Source organism: Adelges cooleyi, unplaced genomic scaffold (genome assembly GCF_023614345.1).
Source record: "Adelges cooleyi isolate 19-005CV unplaced genomic scaffold, UGA_ACOO_1.1 ACOO_flye_CR_arks_rails_tigmint_CR_PRNA_108, whole genome shotgun sequence".
NCBI lineage: Eukaryota > Metazoa > Arthropoda > Insecta > Hemiptera > Adelgidae > Adelges > Adelges cooleyi.
In genome coordinates, this window is record NW_026095761.1 from 18,342,247 (window position 1) to 18,356,522 (window position 14,276).

General features: G+C 29.2%; 3 protein-coding genes across 7 annotated transcripts in view; all 3 read right to left on the reverse strand.

Annotated features, from left to right (window-relative positions):
• Positions 1-69: 69 nt before the first annotated feature.
• LOC126842537 (uncharacterized) lies at positions 70-4,220 on the reverse strand. Of its 5 annotated transcripts, none has more exons than XM_050579580.1 (5): positions 3,878-4,211; positions 1,294-1,383; positions 873-1,049; positions 529-801; positions 70-277 (listed from the first exon to the last, which is right to left on the reverse strand). In XM_050579580.1, the coding sequence occupies exons 2-5, from the start codon at positions 1,354-1,356 to the stop codon at positions 248-250; spliced, it is 543 nt and encodes a 180-aa protein (XP_050435537.1). In that variant the 5' UTR covers positions 1,357-1,383; positions 3,878-4,211; the 3' UTR covers positions 70-247. The 5 variants fall into 5 exon arrangements, 4 of the variants coding, with proteins under 4 accessions (XP_050435537.1, XP_050435520.1, XP_050435526.1 ...); XR_007686347.1 differs by lacking the exons at positions 70-277; positions 529-801; positions 873-1,049 and adding exons at positions 2,650-2,784; positions 3,036-3,308; positions 3,380-3,556 and having other exon boundaries at positions 1,294-2,187; positions 3,786-4,067; XM_050579563.1 differs by lacking the exons at positions 873-1,049; positions 1,294-1,383 and adding an exon at positions 3,380-3,556 and having other exon boundaries at positions 3,786-4,220.
• A 1,221-nt stretch (positions 4,221-5,441) lies between these two features.
• LOC126842561 (uncharacterized) lies at positions 5,442-6,904 on the reverse strand. Its single transcript, XM_050579593.1, has 4 exons — positions 6,615-6,904; positions 5,952-6,125; positions 5,608-5,880; positions 5,442-5,530 (listed from the first exon to the last, which is right to left on the reverse strand). The coding sequence occupies exons 1-4, from the start codon at positions 6,672-6,674 to the stop codon at positions 5,504-5,506; spliced, it is 534 nt and encodes a 177-aa protein (XP_050435550.1). The 5' UTR covers positions 6,675-6,904; the 3' UTR covers positions 5,442-5,503.
• A 2,721-nt stretch (positions 6,905-9,625) lies between these two features.
• LOC126837849 (neuroligin-4, X-linked-like) overlaps positions 9,626-14,276 on the reverse strand; it is a 39,497-nt gene continuing 34,846 nt past the window's right edge. Inside the window, exon 8 of the mRNA XM_050571800.1 lies at positions 9,626-12,625. Coding sequence (XP_050427757.1) covers positions 11,679-12,625 — 947 coding nt within the window. The 3' untranslated portion in view covers positions 9,626-11,678. The remainder of the gene's footprint in view (positions 12,626-14,276) is intronic.

The window sequence follows — 14,276 nt, forward strand, 5'->3', positions numbered from 1 at the left end:
TCTGTCGTAGCTATAAGAGATAATTTAAAATATATAGGTTGTTAAAAATAAATCATAGTTTCTGGTCGATAAATCAGTCTAAAATTATTTTATATTAGATTTAGTAAAAATGTGTTATAAGGATATTTGATATAATATTAATTTGTTATAATATAGTTGTATGATTTGTAGCTGTTTTCATATTATATTAATTGTAATGAATATTCAATTTGCTTCAAATTATATTGTCTTCGTTGTATTTGAATATTTACTTCTTACGATATGTCTCGATAGCTTTCTGAAAACAAATTTATGTATATTTTAATGTTTAAATTATTGATATAATAATATATTTATCAATATTTTATTAATATTATGCGTGTATATGTATATATTAATGATAAATATGCGATTTAGACGTTTGATTATCAAAATCACTTTTGTTAAGCTTAAAAATGTTCCATATTTATAGGTATTTAAATAACTTTCAACCCTTAATTTGTGAGTCATACAATAATAGGTACATATTATATAGTATTTAAGTTTTACCTTCACATGATTAAGACAGTCGATTTCATAGAGTAAAGTGTTTTTACAAAAATCAGCAATTTTAATCTTAATGTCATTTTTGTCAAACTTGTCAGTCACAAAAAAGCAGCCTGGTACGAAATGCTCAAGAACTGCTAAATAAGAATTTTGAAGTGACTGAGGATTCGGGCCACGTTTTAAGTAGTATTTTTGTTCAAACTGATATTTAATTCCTGGAATCCAATCGTTTAAAAAACTTCGAGCATCCTCGTCGATGTCGGGTAGGGATAAAAGCTGTAACCAAAATCAAAATTATTAAATCAACGGCATAAAAATTGTTTGATAAACACAACGTAATTTCATACTTGGTTGACTAAAGCAGATAATTCATTCAGTTGGTGCTGTTGGAAATTCTCAAGACCTTTAACAGCAATATTAAACGTCTCGTCATCGCCGCTGACTCCCAGTTTTTCGAAAACTTCTGTTGCTAAACTGCTCATTATATTTTCAATATCGTCGACAAATTCATAATATTTGCTTTTCTGTACAAATATCAAAATGTTGTCAATTATACGTAATTTAAGTATGCATAGCAACATTTTTTTATGTTATACATCTATGACTTTGCAATAAAGACGAAGGAAAATAAATTGTTCTCTTCCAGAAAACGTTGTAAAAATTACTTATATATTTTGAGTTAGGTAATCTTATGTCGGAATAATACCATTACTATTTGAAAAACAATCTAATGTTCAAGCAAGTAATTAGAAAAATTGTTATACATACTTTTGCTAGGTCGTAGGTAATTCCTACTTGAAGTTTTCCCATTCGTTCACACGGATTTGCCATTTTGTAGGTGTTAAACAGTTAATCAAGGTGTAAAATGATAATTTTTAAGAACGGCACTGTAATGTAATTAACTAAACCTGAATCTCACCAAACTATATTATATTAGATAAATACGGTGTAAACTTTATTTATACTATTTTTAGTATGTTAATTAATCTAACAACACTCGATTATCAAAACGATGACGGCAGCCGCCAGTAAATGATTAGATTAATTGTACTAATAAGTTATGCTCTATGGAATATGATAAAACATATCGGTACATATTATACAGGTTTTGAAGTATATTTTATTGTGGATAGGGGTTTCCCATTATTATAATATAGTAAAATCTCAAGTTAGGTACTCTTATTTAAGTTGACAATAACTAATTGAATACCTTACATAGTATGTACGAATGTTGCATCTTATTTTTTACATAACTAACGAAAAACTTTAAAATAACATTTAATATTATAGTATTATAATTTTTTGAAAGTACTTTGGTCTTTACTTGTTAGCTTTAAAGGTTATCTATGTATAAACTATCTAACCGATTTGGAAAACACAATATAATGAGGTTATACCTATGCATTTTATAATGTACATTATTAGGTAAAATATCAAAATAATTTTTTTATACATGTGTAATATCGAAGGCTTGATTTTTATATGCTAGATATATGTACAAAAAAACTTACTAGTGAGTAGGTATATTTAATTTTTAGTTTCAATGCGGAGCTGTCAGCTAAGAAGGTATTGTATTTACAATGATGTGTTTTTATTTTGAGACTGAACTTTGGACCCACGATATTTTCTAAACTGCTGATCCGATTTCTTCGTTAAGCAAATCTATAGATCAGAAATCGTACTTGAAAGGTACTTTATTGGGCCAAAAATTTTAAAAAAGTCACCCTTCCTCTTTAAAATCGAGAAAAATTTCCCTATATTTCAACTTAAAATTATGGTGCACTATCACGTTTTTAAAAATAGTCAAATTAGTTCCAAATTTGTTCGGAATATTTTTTAGACATAGTAGTATCAATAAACCATACAAATATGACAGTATTTACAAGAAACAATCCTTTCCTTTAAAATTTGTATACATAGTATTATTATCACACCGTGACATTTTTCCATTAATATATACTCATTATAAATTTATTCAAGTTATTTTTGAGTGTAAATTAACTTTTGGCTGTACGAGCTTGTGATTAAAAATAATTTAATAAGAGATCAATTAACTATACATTTTTAGACCATACGTTATAATAGTATTGATGTGATGTCATTAATAGAACAAACGAAAGATACCTCTTTATTCTCATTATACTTCAATAATATTTATATTTTCTTAAATAACAATACATAATATGACTTTAAGCTTCAAATTATATTGTCGTCGTTGTATTTGAATATTTACTTCTTACGATATGTCTCGATAGCTTTCTGAAAACAAATTTATGTATATTTTAATGTTTAAATTATTGATATAATAATATATTTATCAATATTTTATTAATATTATGCGTGTATATGTATATATTAATGATAAATATGCGATTTAGACGTTTGATTATCAAAATCACTTTTGTTAAGCTTAAAAATGTTCCACACGTAGAGGTATTTAAATAACTTTCAACCCTTAATTTTTGAGTCACACAATAATAGGTACATATTATATAGTATTTAAGTTTTACCTTCACATGATTAAGACAGTCGATTTCATAGTGTAAAGTGTTTTTACAAAAATCAGCAATTTTAATCTTAATGTCATTTTTGTCAAACTTGTCAGCCACAAATAAGCAGCCTGGTACGAAATACTCAAGAACTACTAAATAAGAATTTTGAAGTGACTGAGGATTCGGGCCATGTTTTAAGTAGTATTTTTGTGCAAACTGGTATTTAATTCCTGGAATCCAATCGTTTAAAAAACTTCGAGCATCCTCGTCGATGTCGGGTAGGGATGTAAGCTGTAACCAAAATCAAAATTATTAAATCAACGGCATACAAATTGTTTGATAAACACAACGAAACTTCATACTTGTTTGACTAAAGCAGATAATTCATTCAGTTGGTGCTGTTGGAAATTCTCAAGACCTTTAACAGCAATATTAAACGTCTCGTCATCGCCGCTGACTCCCAGTTTTTCGAAAACTTCTGTTGCTAAACTGCTCATTATATTTTCAATATCGTCGACAAATTCATAATATTGGCTTTTCTGTACAAATATCAAAATGTTGTCAATTATAAGTAATTTAAGTATGCATAGAAACATTTTTTTATGTTATACATCTATGACTTTGCAATAAAGACGAAGGAAAATAAATTGTTCTCTTCCAGAAAACGTTGTAAAAATTACTTATATATTTTGAGTTAGGTAATCTTATGTCGGAATTATACCATTACTATTTGCTCAAACAAGTAATTAAAAATATAGCTTTACATACTTTTGCTTGGTCGTAGGTAATTCCTTCTAGATGTTTTCCCAATCGTTCACACGGATTTGCCATTTTGTAGGTGTTTGTAACAGTTAATCAAGGTGTAAAATGATAACTTTTAAGAACGGCACTGTAATGTAACTAACTAAACCTGAATCTCGCCAAAATAAATTATATGAGATAAATACGGTGCAGACTTCTTTTATAATATTTTTAGTATGGTAATTTATCTAACAACACTCGATTATTAAAACGATGACGGCAGCCGCCAGTAACTAATTACATTAATTATTATACTAATGAAGCTCTATTGTATATGATAAAACATATCGGTACATATTATACAGGTTTTTAAGTATATTTTATTGTGGATAGGGGTTTCCCATTATTATAACATAGTAAAATCTCAAGTTAGGTACTCTTACTTAAGTTGACAATAATTAATTGATTACCTTACATAGTATGTACGAATGTTGTATCTTATTTTTTACACAACTAACGAAAAACTTTAAAATAACATTTAATATTAAAATATTATAATTTTTTGTAAGCACTTTGGTCTATACTTGTTAGCATTAAAGGTTATCTATGTATAAACTATCTAACCGATTTGGAAAACACAATATAATGAGGTTGTATGCATTTTATAATGTTCTTAATTGGGTAAAATTTCAAAATGATTTTTTTTTACATGTGTAATATCGATGGCTTGATTTTAAAATGCTAGATATATGTACAAAAAAACTTACTGGAGAATAGGTATTTTTAATTTTTAGTTTCAATGCGGAGCTGAGAAGGTATTGCATTTATAATGACGTATTTTGAGTCTGAACCTTGGACTCAAGATATCTTTTAAGCCGCTATTCCGATTTCTTCGTGTAACAAATCTATAGATTAAAAATCGTACCTGAAAGGTACTTTAATGGGCCAAAATTTTTAAAAAAGTAACCCTTCCCCTTCAAAATTGAGAAAAATGTCCAAAAAATTTACCTATTTTTCAACGTAAAAATTACGATGCACTATCACTTTTTTAAAAATAGTCAAATTATTTCCAAATTTATTTGGAATATTTTATAGACATAGTAGTATCAATAAACCATACAAATATGACAGTATTCACAAGAAACAATCCTTTCCTTTAAAATTTGTATACATAGTATTATTACCACACCGTGACATTTTTTCCATTAATATATACTCATTATAAATTTATTCATGTTATTTTTGAGTATAAATTAAATTTTGGCTGTACGAGCTTGTGATTAAAAATAATTTAATAAGAGACCAATTAACTATACATTTTTAGACCATACGTTATAATAGTATTGATGTGATGTCATTAATAGAACAAACGAAATATACCTCTTTATTCTCATTATACTTTAATAATATTTATATTTTCTTAAATAACAATACATAATATATTAAAAAAATGATAAAATTATAACTGATAAGGCTAGAAAAATATTTTGTTTTGTTATGGTTAAAAATCGAATTCCTTAAATTCTAGTTTATAATTTCACAGTAGGTGTCGGTTGTTAACTTACACATATTTAAACAATTTAAACTTATTATTTTACTATTTAAAAAATAATTTAGTCTGTAGCCTCATTAAAAAGACAAAACCAGCAATTTGTAACAATTATAAAGATTAAATAACACAGATTTATGAACAATAATATAATATATCATATCTTATGCATAGAAATAGTTTTCATAAGATCACATTAGTTTTTGAGAGCTGCGACGCCATCCTGAAAGGGAAAATAACGTTAATTAATGTTAACATTGTTTCGCTTTTGTTACACAATTTAAAGTATTATTATTTCACCTTGAATTCTTGAAGAGAATCGATTAAATTTTGAATACCCTCTTTTGCGAAATTGGAAACGTCAATTTTGAATTCACTACTATCAACCATATCAGCCAGAGTGGTCGAACATATAATAAAGTAAGAGATAGCCGACTCAAAAGACCAACGGAGTTTTTCAGCACTTGCTCCGCCCATCAAGTGATATTTTTGAGCAGTTTGGTATTCAACACCTTCAGCCCAATCGTTTGCAAACTTTCTAGCTTCATCGTTAGCCAATGAACTGGACACAAGCTAAAAATAATTTTTTTAAATTGTTTAATATATTTACTATAAACAATCATACATAAATACTGAATACACACTTTTTTCGAATAGTTGGCTACTAAATCTTTGAGGAACGTTTGTTGTTTATCCAGAATATCGACTCCGATGTTAACAGCGGCTTCAGTTTTCACTCCTATAACGTCGAACACCTCTGCTGTAAGATTGTTTATTGAATTTTCAAAGTCGTTTACCCATTCGAAATATTTGTTATTCTGAAATATTAAAACAACATATTTTTATAAGTGAATTTACTTTTCATGATAACATTTACGGATGGGAAATCCAAATTTGTTCTGTAACCAAACTCGCAACTAAATTACTAAGATATAAAAGTACATAATATTATCATTGCACATAGTTGATTGTAAATCAAAGCTGTGATAGACAGAAAATGTTGTTTTTGTACTAAGAAGTTTTTGTTTCCTCGTAACAATTTCAGTACCGATATGGCGTTAACAGTTATAGTATGTCTTATCGTTTACTTGTCGTGTTAAATGGAGAATATTGGAGTTGAACAAATTCAAACATCAAAACGGTAGGTATGTAGAGAAATACAAGTTCGATTTGGAAAATAATATCATGTATGAGTATGACCACAATAATTTAATTTGTAAATGGTATTGAAAATATGCAATTCTTGGTGGTAGGTAGGTACCTACTTAAATGAAATATAAGAAGTTATAATGGAAACATTAACTTACTTTGACGACATCGTACTTCTTTCCTTCCACACATTTGATTAGATGGTCGCTGACAGGCATGTTTTCAGTTTAATGGTTTTAATTTTTAAATTATAAAATAGGAATTCTGCCCGCGAGCTGATCGTTTGGGTAGTTTGTGCTTGGACAAAGTGATAACAACTAAACTGTTCGACCAGTGTTAATAGTTTATATGCTGTATAGTACTTAAAAGAGGCGTGTTTAATAAATACAGTTATTAATACAGAACTATTTGAATAATTGTGTTATATAACAACATGCCGGTCGAACATGACCTTCGGTCGGTTTCCAGTAAAATGATATCATCTATATTATTAACAATACTATATTATCGTTGTATTACAGTATAATAATAATGTGCGATAACTTGCGTTCTTAGCCTTCTGAATTGATGTTTGTAATCTTTTTATCGACGATCTAACATACATACCTAGCAAATGAGCGAATTAAGACCAATATTATATAGTACAGGTACAACCAGATTTTTAATCAAATTAGAACTAAAAGTCCCAATATTTTATTTTTGTGATGGTCACAACCAAAAACATAATAATATATATAAGGTTAAAACGATGTAAGTTTTACAGGACAACAAAAGGCAAAATACAATAATTCATTTTTCCATGTAGGTATTCTTAGAGCGGAGACGTTTTATACGATATCTCTTTCGGAAATTGATAAAAAAGAAATATAAAACAAATACAAATGAAAAATAAATGCTAGGTATGACTCATTGACAAATAAATTGTATGATTAAAAATTTGATTATGAAAATGTCAATTGTACATTTGTACCATTTGGTTTCTAATCACTTCATAAATAATATATCTATAATGTATTTATTTTAAAACCACATAGGTATTAGATAAATAGTTAATGACACAGAATTATGTCAGTGCGATGACAACATTATTAGGTAAATTAATTATTTCTATACATATTGTCTAATGCGTTTGTACCTAGTTTTATTTTTTTTTTTTACAAGCTACAAATCCAATACCAATATATTATATTATAAATATATGTTGAACGAGGTTTTAAAGAAAACGTCAGGGAAGACTTGTACGTGCGTTTAACACAGCTTTTTTTCATGATAAATGCAGCTGTATAAAATAAATGTATACTTTTTTTTATAGATAGATAATTTATAAGTGAATGTACATCTATATGCTTCGTAGTTCTAATTGGTAATTGATAATAGAGTTCACCAACAATCGAACAATTTCAAATTTATCAGTAGTTTCTGATTAAATTGTGTTTTTATTTAGAGCATTATGAATTACAAATAATAGTAAAAATTAAAATGCTAAAATAACAAAATATTGAAGAGCGGTAGGTCACTAGGATTTGTGTTAGTTAAAACTAAGTATGGAGTTATATGGAGTTTATCCATACACATATCGTATGGTGTCATAAATAATTATGCCATAATTATTGAGTTTGAATTTAAGTAATAGTCAATGTTATAATTACATCGACAGCGGTAAATGGGAATAGTATTTTTTTTTAATTGCAAGCCAATCAAGTAAACGTACTTCATGAGAAAATAGGACTAGTCAATAATAGTAATAATAATATTAGCTGTAAATTACAATCCTCGTTGAATATTCAGTTTTTTTCAAATAAATGGTTTTGTTGTTTGATAACATTATGAAAGCTGTTGTTTGATAAAAATGCACGAAAAAAACATCACGAAAATAAAGATATCTCATGTTAAAGGGTCATTTGTTATTTTTAATAATGAGTAATAGCATTGAGTAAATATTGTACAATATAATATACTCAATGGTAAAAGGTAGCAAAAATTCCTAAAATTGATAATATTGATAGTAAACACAGACATTCTGTTATGTAACAGAACACTGTTGCATAAAATCAAAATTTAAAGATGACTTATTATTTAATTATAAAAAAATCTAAGTATTATTGCATTGGACTTTTAACATGTATAGTCAACATATAGATATATATATATATATGTGTGAATTTCAAACTTGACTAAACACTACAAAATAGGTATAACGAGACGTTTTTTTTATGCGTTCTCAGATAGTAAACTTATTTTAAAATATGTATTTATTATTTTTCAACAATCGCCACTGATTAATTTTATCAAAAATATTACATCTGTTTATATGGGGTTTTATCTAGTTTCATATTTGCGTTTTTGAAAAACGACGTTTTACATCGTTATAAACAGTTTGTTTGATTGTATTATACATTATGTTTTGTACAATCTAGTTCAAAGATTTGTTTTCAGAATATCTTGCCTCATACAAATTTATACGTTTGACTGTATAAATTTATTATATACTTAAAACTCCTTCTTATTGAGTTACATAACCGGTTTCATAATAATATTTACTTAACCGTTGTTAAAAGTTTTTTTTTTTTTTTGGAAAATTATTCTTTTATTGCCATCTATATATTATTATGGTTGGTGTAGAGGCTTTTTAAATCACAAGTATACCGTTAGATGGAGCTGTACCATACCTATTAACAAAATAATAATAATAGATGATAATGATTTTGTCTTTGAAGAACATAATATTGTTAGGTTTATTATGTTATTCACAGTGTTGACTATTCGAAACGATCCATTATTGTATAGTAGAGATGTTATTGATATTTAATAAATAAGTCCAACACTATGGTTTTGCAAACTTGAATTGCACGATGGATATTTATTTTACATTAACATTATTTCAATAATTATAATTTATAATAATAATTTCAACAGTATAATAATTGTAGTAATTACAATAACAGTTTTTGATAAATCTTGTCACATACTTTGCTCTTAACAATGATAACCATCTTCCATAATATTTATTATATTTATAAATAATAATAAAAAAAAAAATGTACAATATTTTCAATTTACAATAATGATATCAAAACGAACAAAAACAAATTATAGTCAATAACATATAATATGTATATGAATAATTACAATTATTACTTTGTTAGTATATCGCATGATTAATATATTATATAAAAAGTTAAATTTGTTTTTCTATTCACATACCATGAAACATATTTGGTAGGACTAAACATAATTTTAAATTTCAACCAAATTTGATAAATTGTACAAATTGATAAAGTTTGGATTTTTTTAAAACTTATTAAAAAACAAAAACAGATAATAATATTATTGTGTCGACTACACAGTTTCGTAATAAACTTGATCATAAATTTTAATTTGTGTTCAAATTTTAAGTGTTCCTGAAATGTTTCTATTAGTTTTTAACTTTCCTCGGACCGTGTTATTGTAATTAATATTATAATCTAGCAGTAAACACTTAAAAAAAAAAATAAACAAAACAGAATAAGATAAGGACGGCTTAAAAACCGACTCCGAGTTTTTTGTTTAATAAATTATAACTAAGTTTGCTTTATGTGCTCAACGATTCAAGCAAAGTTTCTGTTTTATTATTATGCTTGTAGTTGTGAAGTATAAAACTTTTACACAGATTCCTCTGTTTTGAAGAACCAGCGAATAGAACGAATGGTTTTCTCATATTTTTTTTTTCAATTCTACTTACTCGCTTCAACGGTGTCATCAATTAAACACTACCCTATCCCCAGACTTGTTTTTCACAAAACTTTTATTTTTATACATTTATTATTTACCAAAAAAAAAAAATGAAGTAAAAGCATAATATCAACTAGAGAATCATTAATCGTATTCATTCGCCCTTTAAAAACATTATATTATTGTTATTTAGCGCTTACAAAGCTAATGTGTTTCTGAATTCGATCAACAATAATTTTTTTTTTTTTGGTATCACAGTGAATAGATATTTTACTAATCATCATAATGAAATAATTTACAAATAAACGGTAGTACATGATTTTGTTTTGGTAGTGTGTTAAATCTAATGAGTTGTCCAAATTTCAAAATTTAACGTACATGGTAAATGTACGTAGTGACGTTTTCCTATTACACGTTGAATTTCCAAATCTGTTTAGAGAAAAATAATACCTACTTATAGTTGTATTTTTTTTTTTTTTTTAATGATATTGTACATGTGTACTGGAAATTAAAAAAATGAACTTGGCTATAAACATGAAGTATAAATAACTCTTTTATACTGGATAATGAATTTAACATAAGACACGCATTGTACCAGAAAAAATGTTTCCAATTTTGTCACTTTTCATTTTGAGAACGCTTTAGGTTATACTTATTTTACGGTATTAAAATATAATTTTAATAATATTCAGTTTAATTAAAGCTTTAGCCTTTACTGCAAGCCCAATTATTATTTAAAATGTTATCGTACATAAAAATTAGTATAATAACGTACTCTGCTAATTGTTTTTGTTAAGTATCCATGTATTAAATGTAAAATTTAATTTTTATCAAAATGGATCATTGATCGACTATTATATTTGACAACTGACATTTTAACTTATAACTGTGAAGTAATTTAGATTTTATAAGCTAACATAACATTACGAAATCCGAAATTGATGTAATAATATGAAACGATGAGAAACAAAATGGTATAAATGGCACTTTCATAATAAAGTTTTTGTTGAAAATATATTTTTTAACGAACCATACTTTGGTCGATGTTTGTTTTACAATTTTCCGCACTTTTTGAAAAATATATTTAAAACAAAAACAAATAAACAACAGCCGTAAGAACACATAGAATTGAAATAATTATCATTCTCCTGTAAACTTTTATAAAAGTAATTAATATATTTTTCATTCTCATCGTTTCCTAATATGTAATTGTAAAATAATGTTAACAACGTGTACTTGTTCAAAATTGAGTAAAAAAATGTAGCTATTAGAGATAATAAGTAACCTATCTTATGTCAAATTTATCACCTTTGTGGGTTTCAAAAATGATATATATTATATTGTAACAAAATTGGTTTTGCGATTATGAAAAAAAATGTCATATAAACAGTTATATACATATATGTGTAAATTGCCTAGTACCAAGTACAGAGTGATCGTAATAATTGTTAAACCGCCGAAAAGCGAGGCGTAGCGCGATTTTGGTGCGAACACGCGGAGTGGCACTTTGGTCAGACCCTCATCTCGCTCATGGCGGCCACGGGCATCTTGAGCGTGCCGCTTTTCTGTAACTGGTTCAGCCCCACTCCCTGCACTAGCAGCGGCTGTGATTCCTGTGACGTGATCGCTCTGGGCGGCGGCGGCGGTTTCGGTAACGTGGACGCCATCCCGTGCACGGAACCGTTGGGCGGCCCTTGATGGTCGACGTGCACTATGCGGGAACACGACTTGGCCGCTTTGGGGAACGTCATGTCGTGCGCCCGCGGCGGCGGCACCGCAGTGGGCGCGTGATGGTGATGATGGTGGTGATGGCCGTGGTACGAGTGCCGTTGCTCCATTTCCAGAGCGACCGCGTCCGGCGGCCGAGGCGGTTCACTGTATCCGCCTACGCCGACTAGATCCTTTTCGCCGTCTGCCTTGTACCTCTTCTGCGAGTGGTCGCCAGACTCGGTCGAACCTCTCCGTCGCTGCAAGCACTTGAACTTGTCCTTTTGGTAACAGATGATCACCAGCAACAGTGCGTTGAGCACCAACAGCGACGCGCCCAACGCGATGGTCACGTGCAGGGCCGTCGAATAGGCCGCGTAACCGGCCGCCTCCAACGTGGCCAGTGCGTCTTCGGCCGACGACGCGTTGGCCGAGCCCGTCCGGGCGGGCGGCAAGCACGTCGTGCCCTCCGTCGGCCACTGTGGCCGCGACGTGGTCGTCAGCGATTGCACCACCTCGGCCACCGTGCCGTTGGCCGTGAACCGGTTGACCGTCACGTGCTGCGGCGGCCGTCTAGACACCGGATCCGGCCTGACCACGCCGTCGTACAGGTCGGCGTCGTCGTGGTTCCTGAACAGGTTGTGCCGGAGTGCCACGTCTTCCATGCCGGCCCTGTGCAGCTCGGGGATGAGCCGCAGCCAAACGGACAGCTGATGAGCCCGGAAATGATTTTTCATTCTAGGCTTCATACCTGAAACATGAATATTAATATTAAAATATTATGTTTACATACAAAACTACTTTAAATTATTTTTATCAAAATCTTATAAGGGTTGTGTTTAACATAATGCAAATCCAGGTAAAATCCACGGAGTAAGTTAGAGGTGAACAATACTTTGAAAGATCCTAATAAAACACTTACAAAGCAACACTCAGACGTGAGTTCACATAAAAAAATCAGCTAAGTTAGGCCAAATCCTGTAGATTTGTAGGTACTTGTTATTTGAGTAAGTTACTAAATATAAGGAATATTTTGTTGTATTATGTAAGCAATAACTATTGAAAATAATAGACATTTCATTTAGTTGGGCCATGTGTAATATATTATGTTGATATTTGAATAAAATAATATTATAATATTCATATCTAATCTATTTGGGCTTAAATAAATGAAAGTACATATAACAAATTGGATATTTGTTCAGTTTGAATGATATTTGCGTTGGGTTAAAAAAAATATTACCAATTATTATTATACTACTAAAATAGGTATTACAAAATCACTCAAAAGCGATGAATGAATGAATTTTTGTTTGTTTTATACATTCTGGTAGTTTGAATTATGTCTATAAAATAATGTAATATAGATACTATGAAGTTATAATACGCTTGCAAATTGTAATTAAAGAGTATAGGTACTCGGCTGGTTTCAATAGCCGTCTAATCAAGTACCATATTAAAGAATGTAATTGATTTCAGACTTTATTATTTATCTATTATTATATTATATTTGTTACACGGACGATGAAAAAAAATATCTGGTTTAATAATTTATAGTAGGTACTATTGTGTTTTTTAGTATTTTTTTTTTTTTTAGTTTTATCAGATACTACCTGATATAAAAATGTTTATAGTAAAATTGATTTTGAATGGCACATTGACATTACTGAACCGTCAAGGAAATTGTTATAATGGATTGAAGAAAATTTGTTTTGAATATTATTATAAGAAATAAAAGAACGTTTGGGTATAAATTTTAAGTATTAAACATTTGGTGTTGATTTTTATGTTATTATTGTTTGTTTTTGAATGGCAAAACAACAGCAAAGAATAATCGTTTTGAACCTTGAACGGTGCGTGCTATCAAGTATTTTCAAACTTTGTACTCCATTAACAATAATTTGCTCAGGTATAAGTATTACTAATATAATATCTTCTTTTTTATATTTCACATAAACAAAATATGTAAACAACATGTAAATTTGATGCGAACAATAATTATTTAAAACAGGGATGCCATTTTTGTGTTGGCCTTTTAAGTTTGACATACACATTGTTATGCTCGCACTGTTATAATATGTTGGTTACATAAACATGATATCATATGTTATAACTTGGCGTCTGGTTTCAGCGTCCACGAACCCAGCTTAACGCCCTTTGTTGGTGTTTGTTAAATTACCGACACTTGGCCAGCTTGTACCACAAACGGTTTACACTAAAGTGATATATTTGCTCATAATAGCGGCGTGTTAAAGTTGTATGGACCAGCTAGTTTATATATTATACATGTATGTAAATCGTAACAGTAGTAAAAATACCGTGTAAAAAAAAAAAATACCGATAAATTGAAAGCCACGAATGTCGGATGGGGCGGGTTTAGGTCGAAGAAAAGGTTACCGTCT

Excerpts from the sequence above, each read along its gene's own strand:
- LOC126842537 (XM_050579563.1), bottom strand. The coding sequence starts at position 3,848 with ATGGCAAATCCGTGTGAACGATTGGGAAAACATCTAGAAGGAATTACC. Across the intron at positions 3,557-3,785 it reads TTACCTACGACCAAGCAAAA|AAAAGCCAATATTATGAATT; the intron begins GTATGTAAAGCT and ends ATATTTGTACAG. Across the intron at positions 278-528 it reads ACTGTCTTAATCATGTGAAG|AAAGCTATCGAGACATATCG; the intron begins GTAAAACTTAAA and ends ATTTGTTTTCAG.
- LOC126842561 (XM_050579593.1), bottom strand. The coding sequence starts at position 6,674 with ATGCCTGTCAGCGACCATCTAATCAAATGTGTGGAAGGAAAGAAGTAC. Across the intron at positions 6,126-6,614 it reads AGAAGTACGATGTCGTCAAA|AATAACAAATATTTCGAATG; the intron begins GTAAGTTAATGT and ends TTAATATTTCAG. Across the intron at positions 5,531-5,607 it reads ATTCTCTTCAAGAATTCAAG|GATGGCGTCGCAGCTCTCAA; the intron begins GTGAAATAATAA and ends TTTCCCTTTCAG.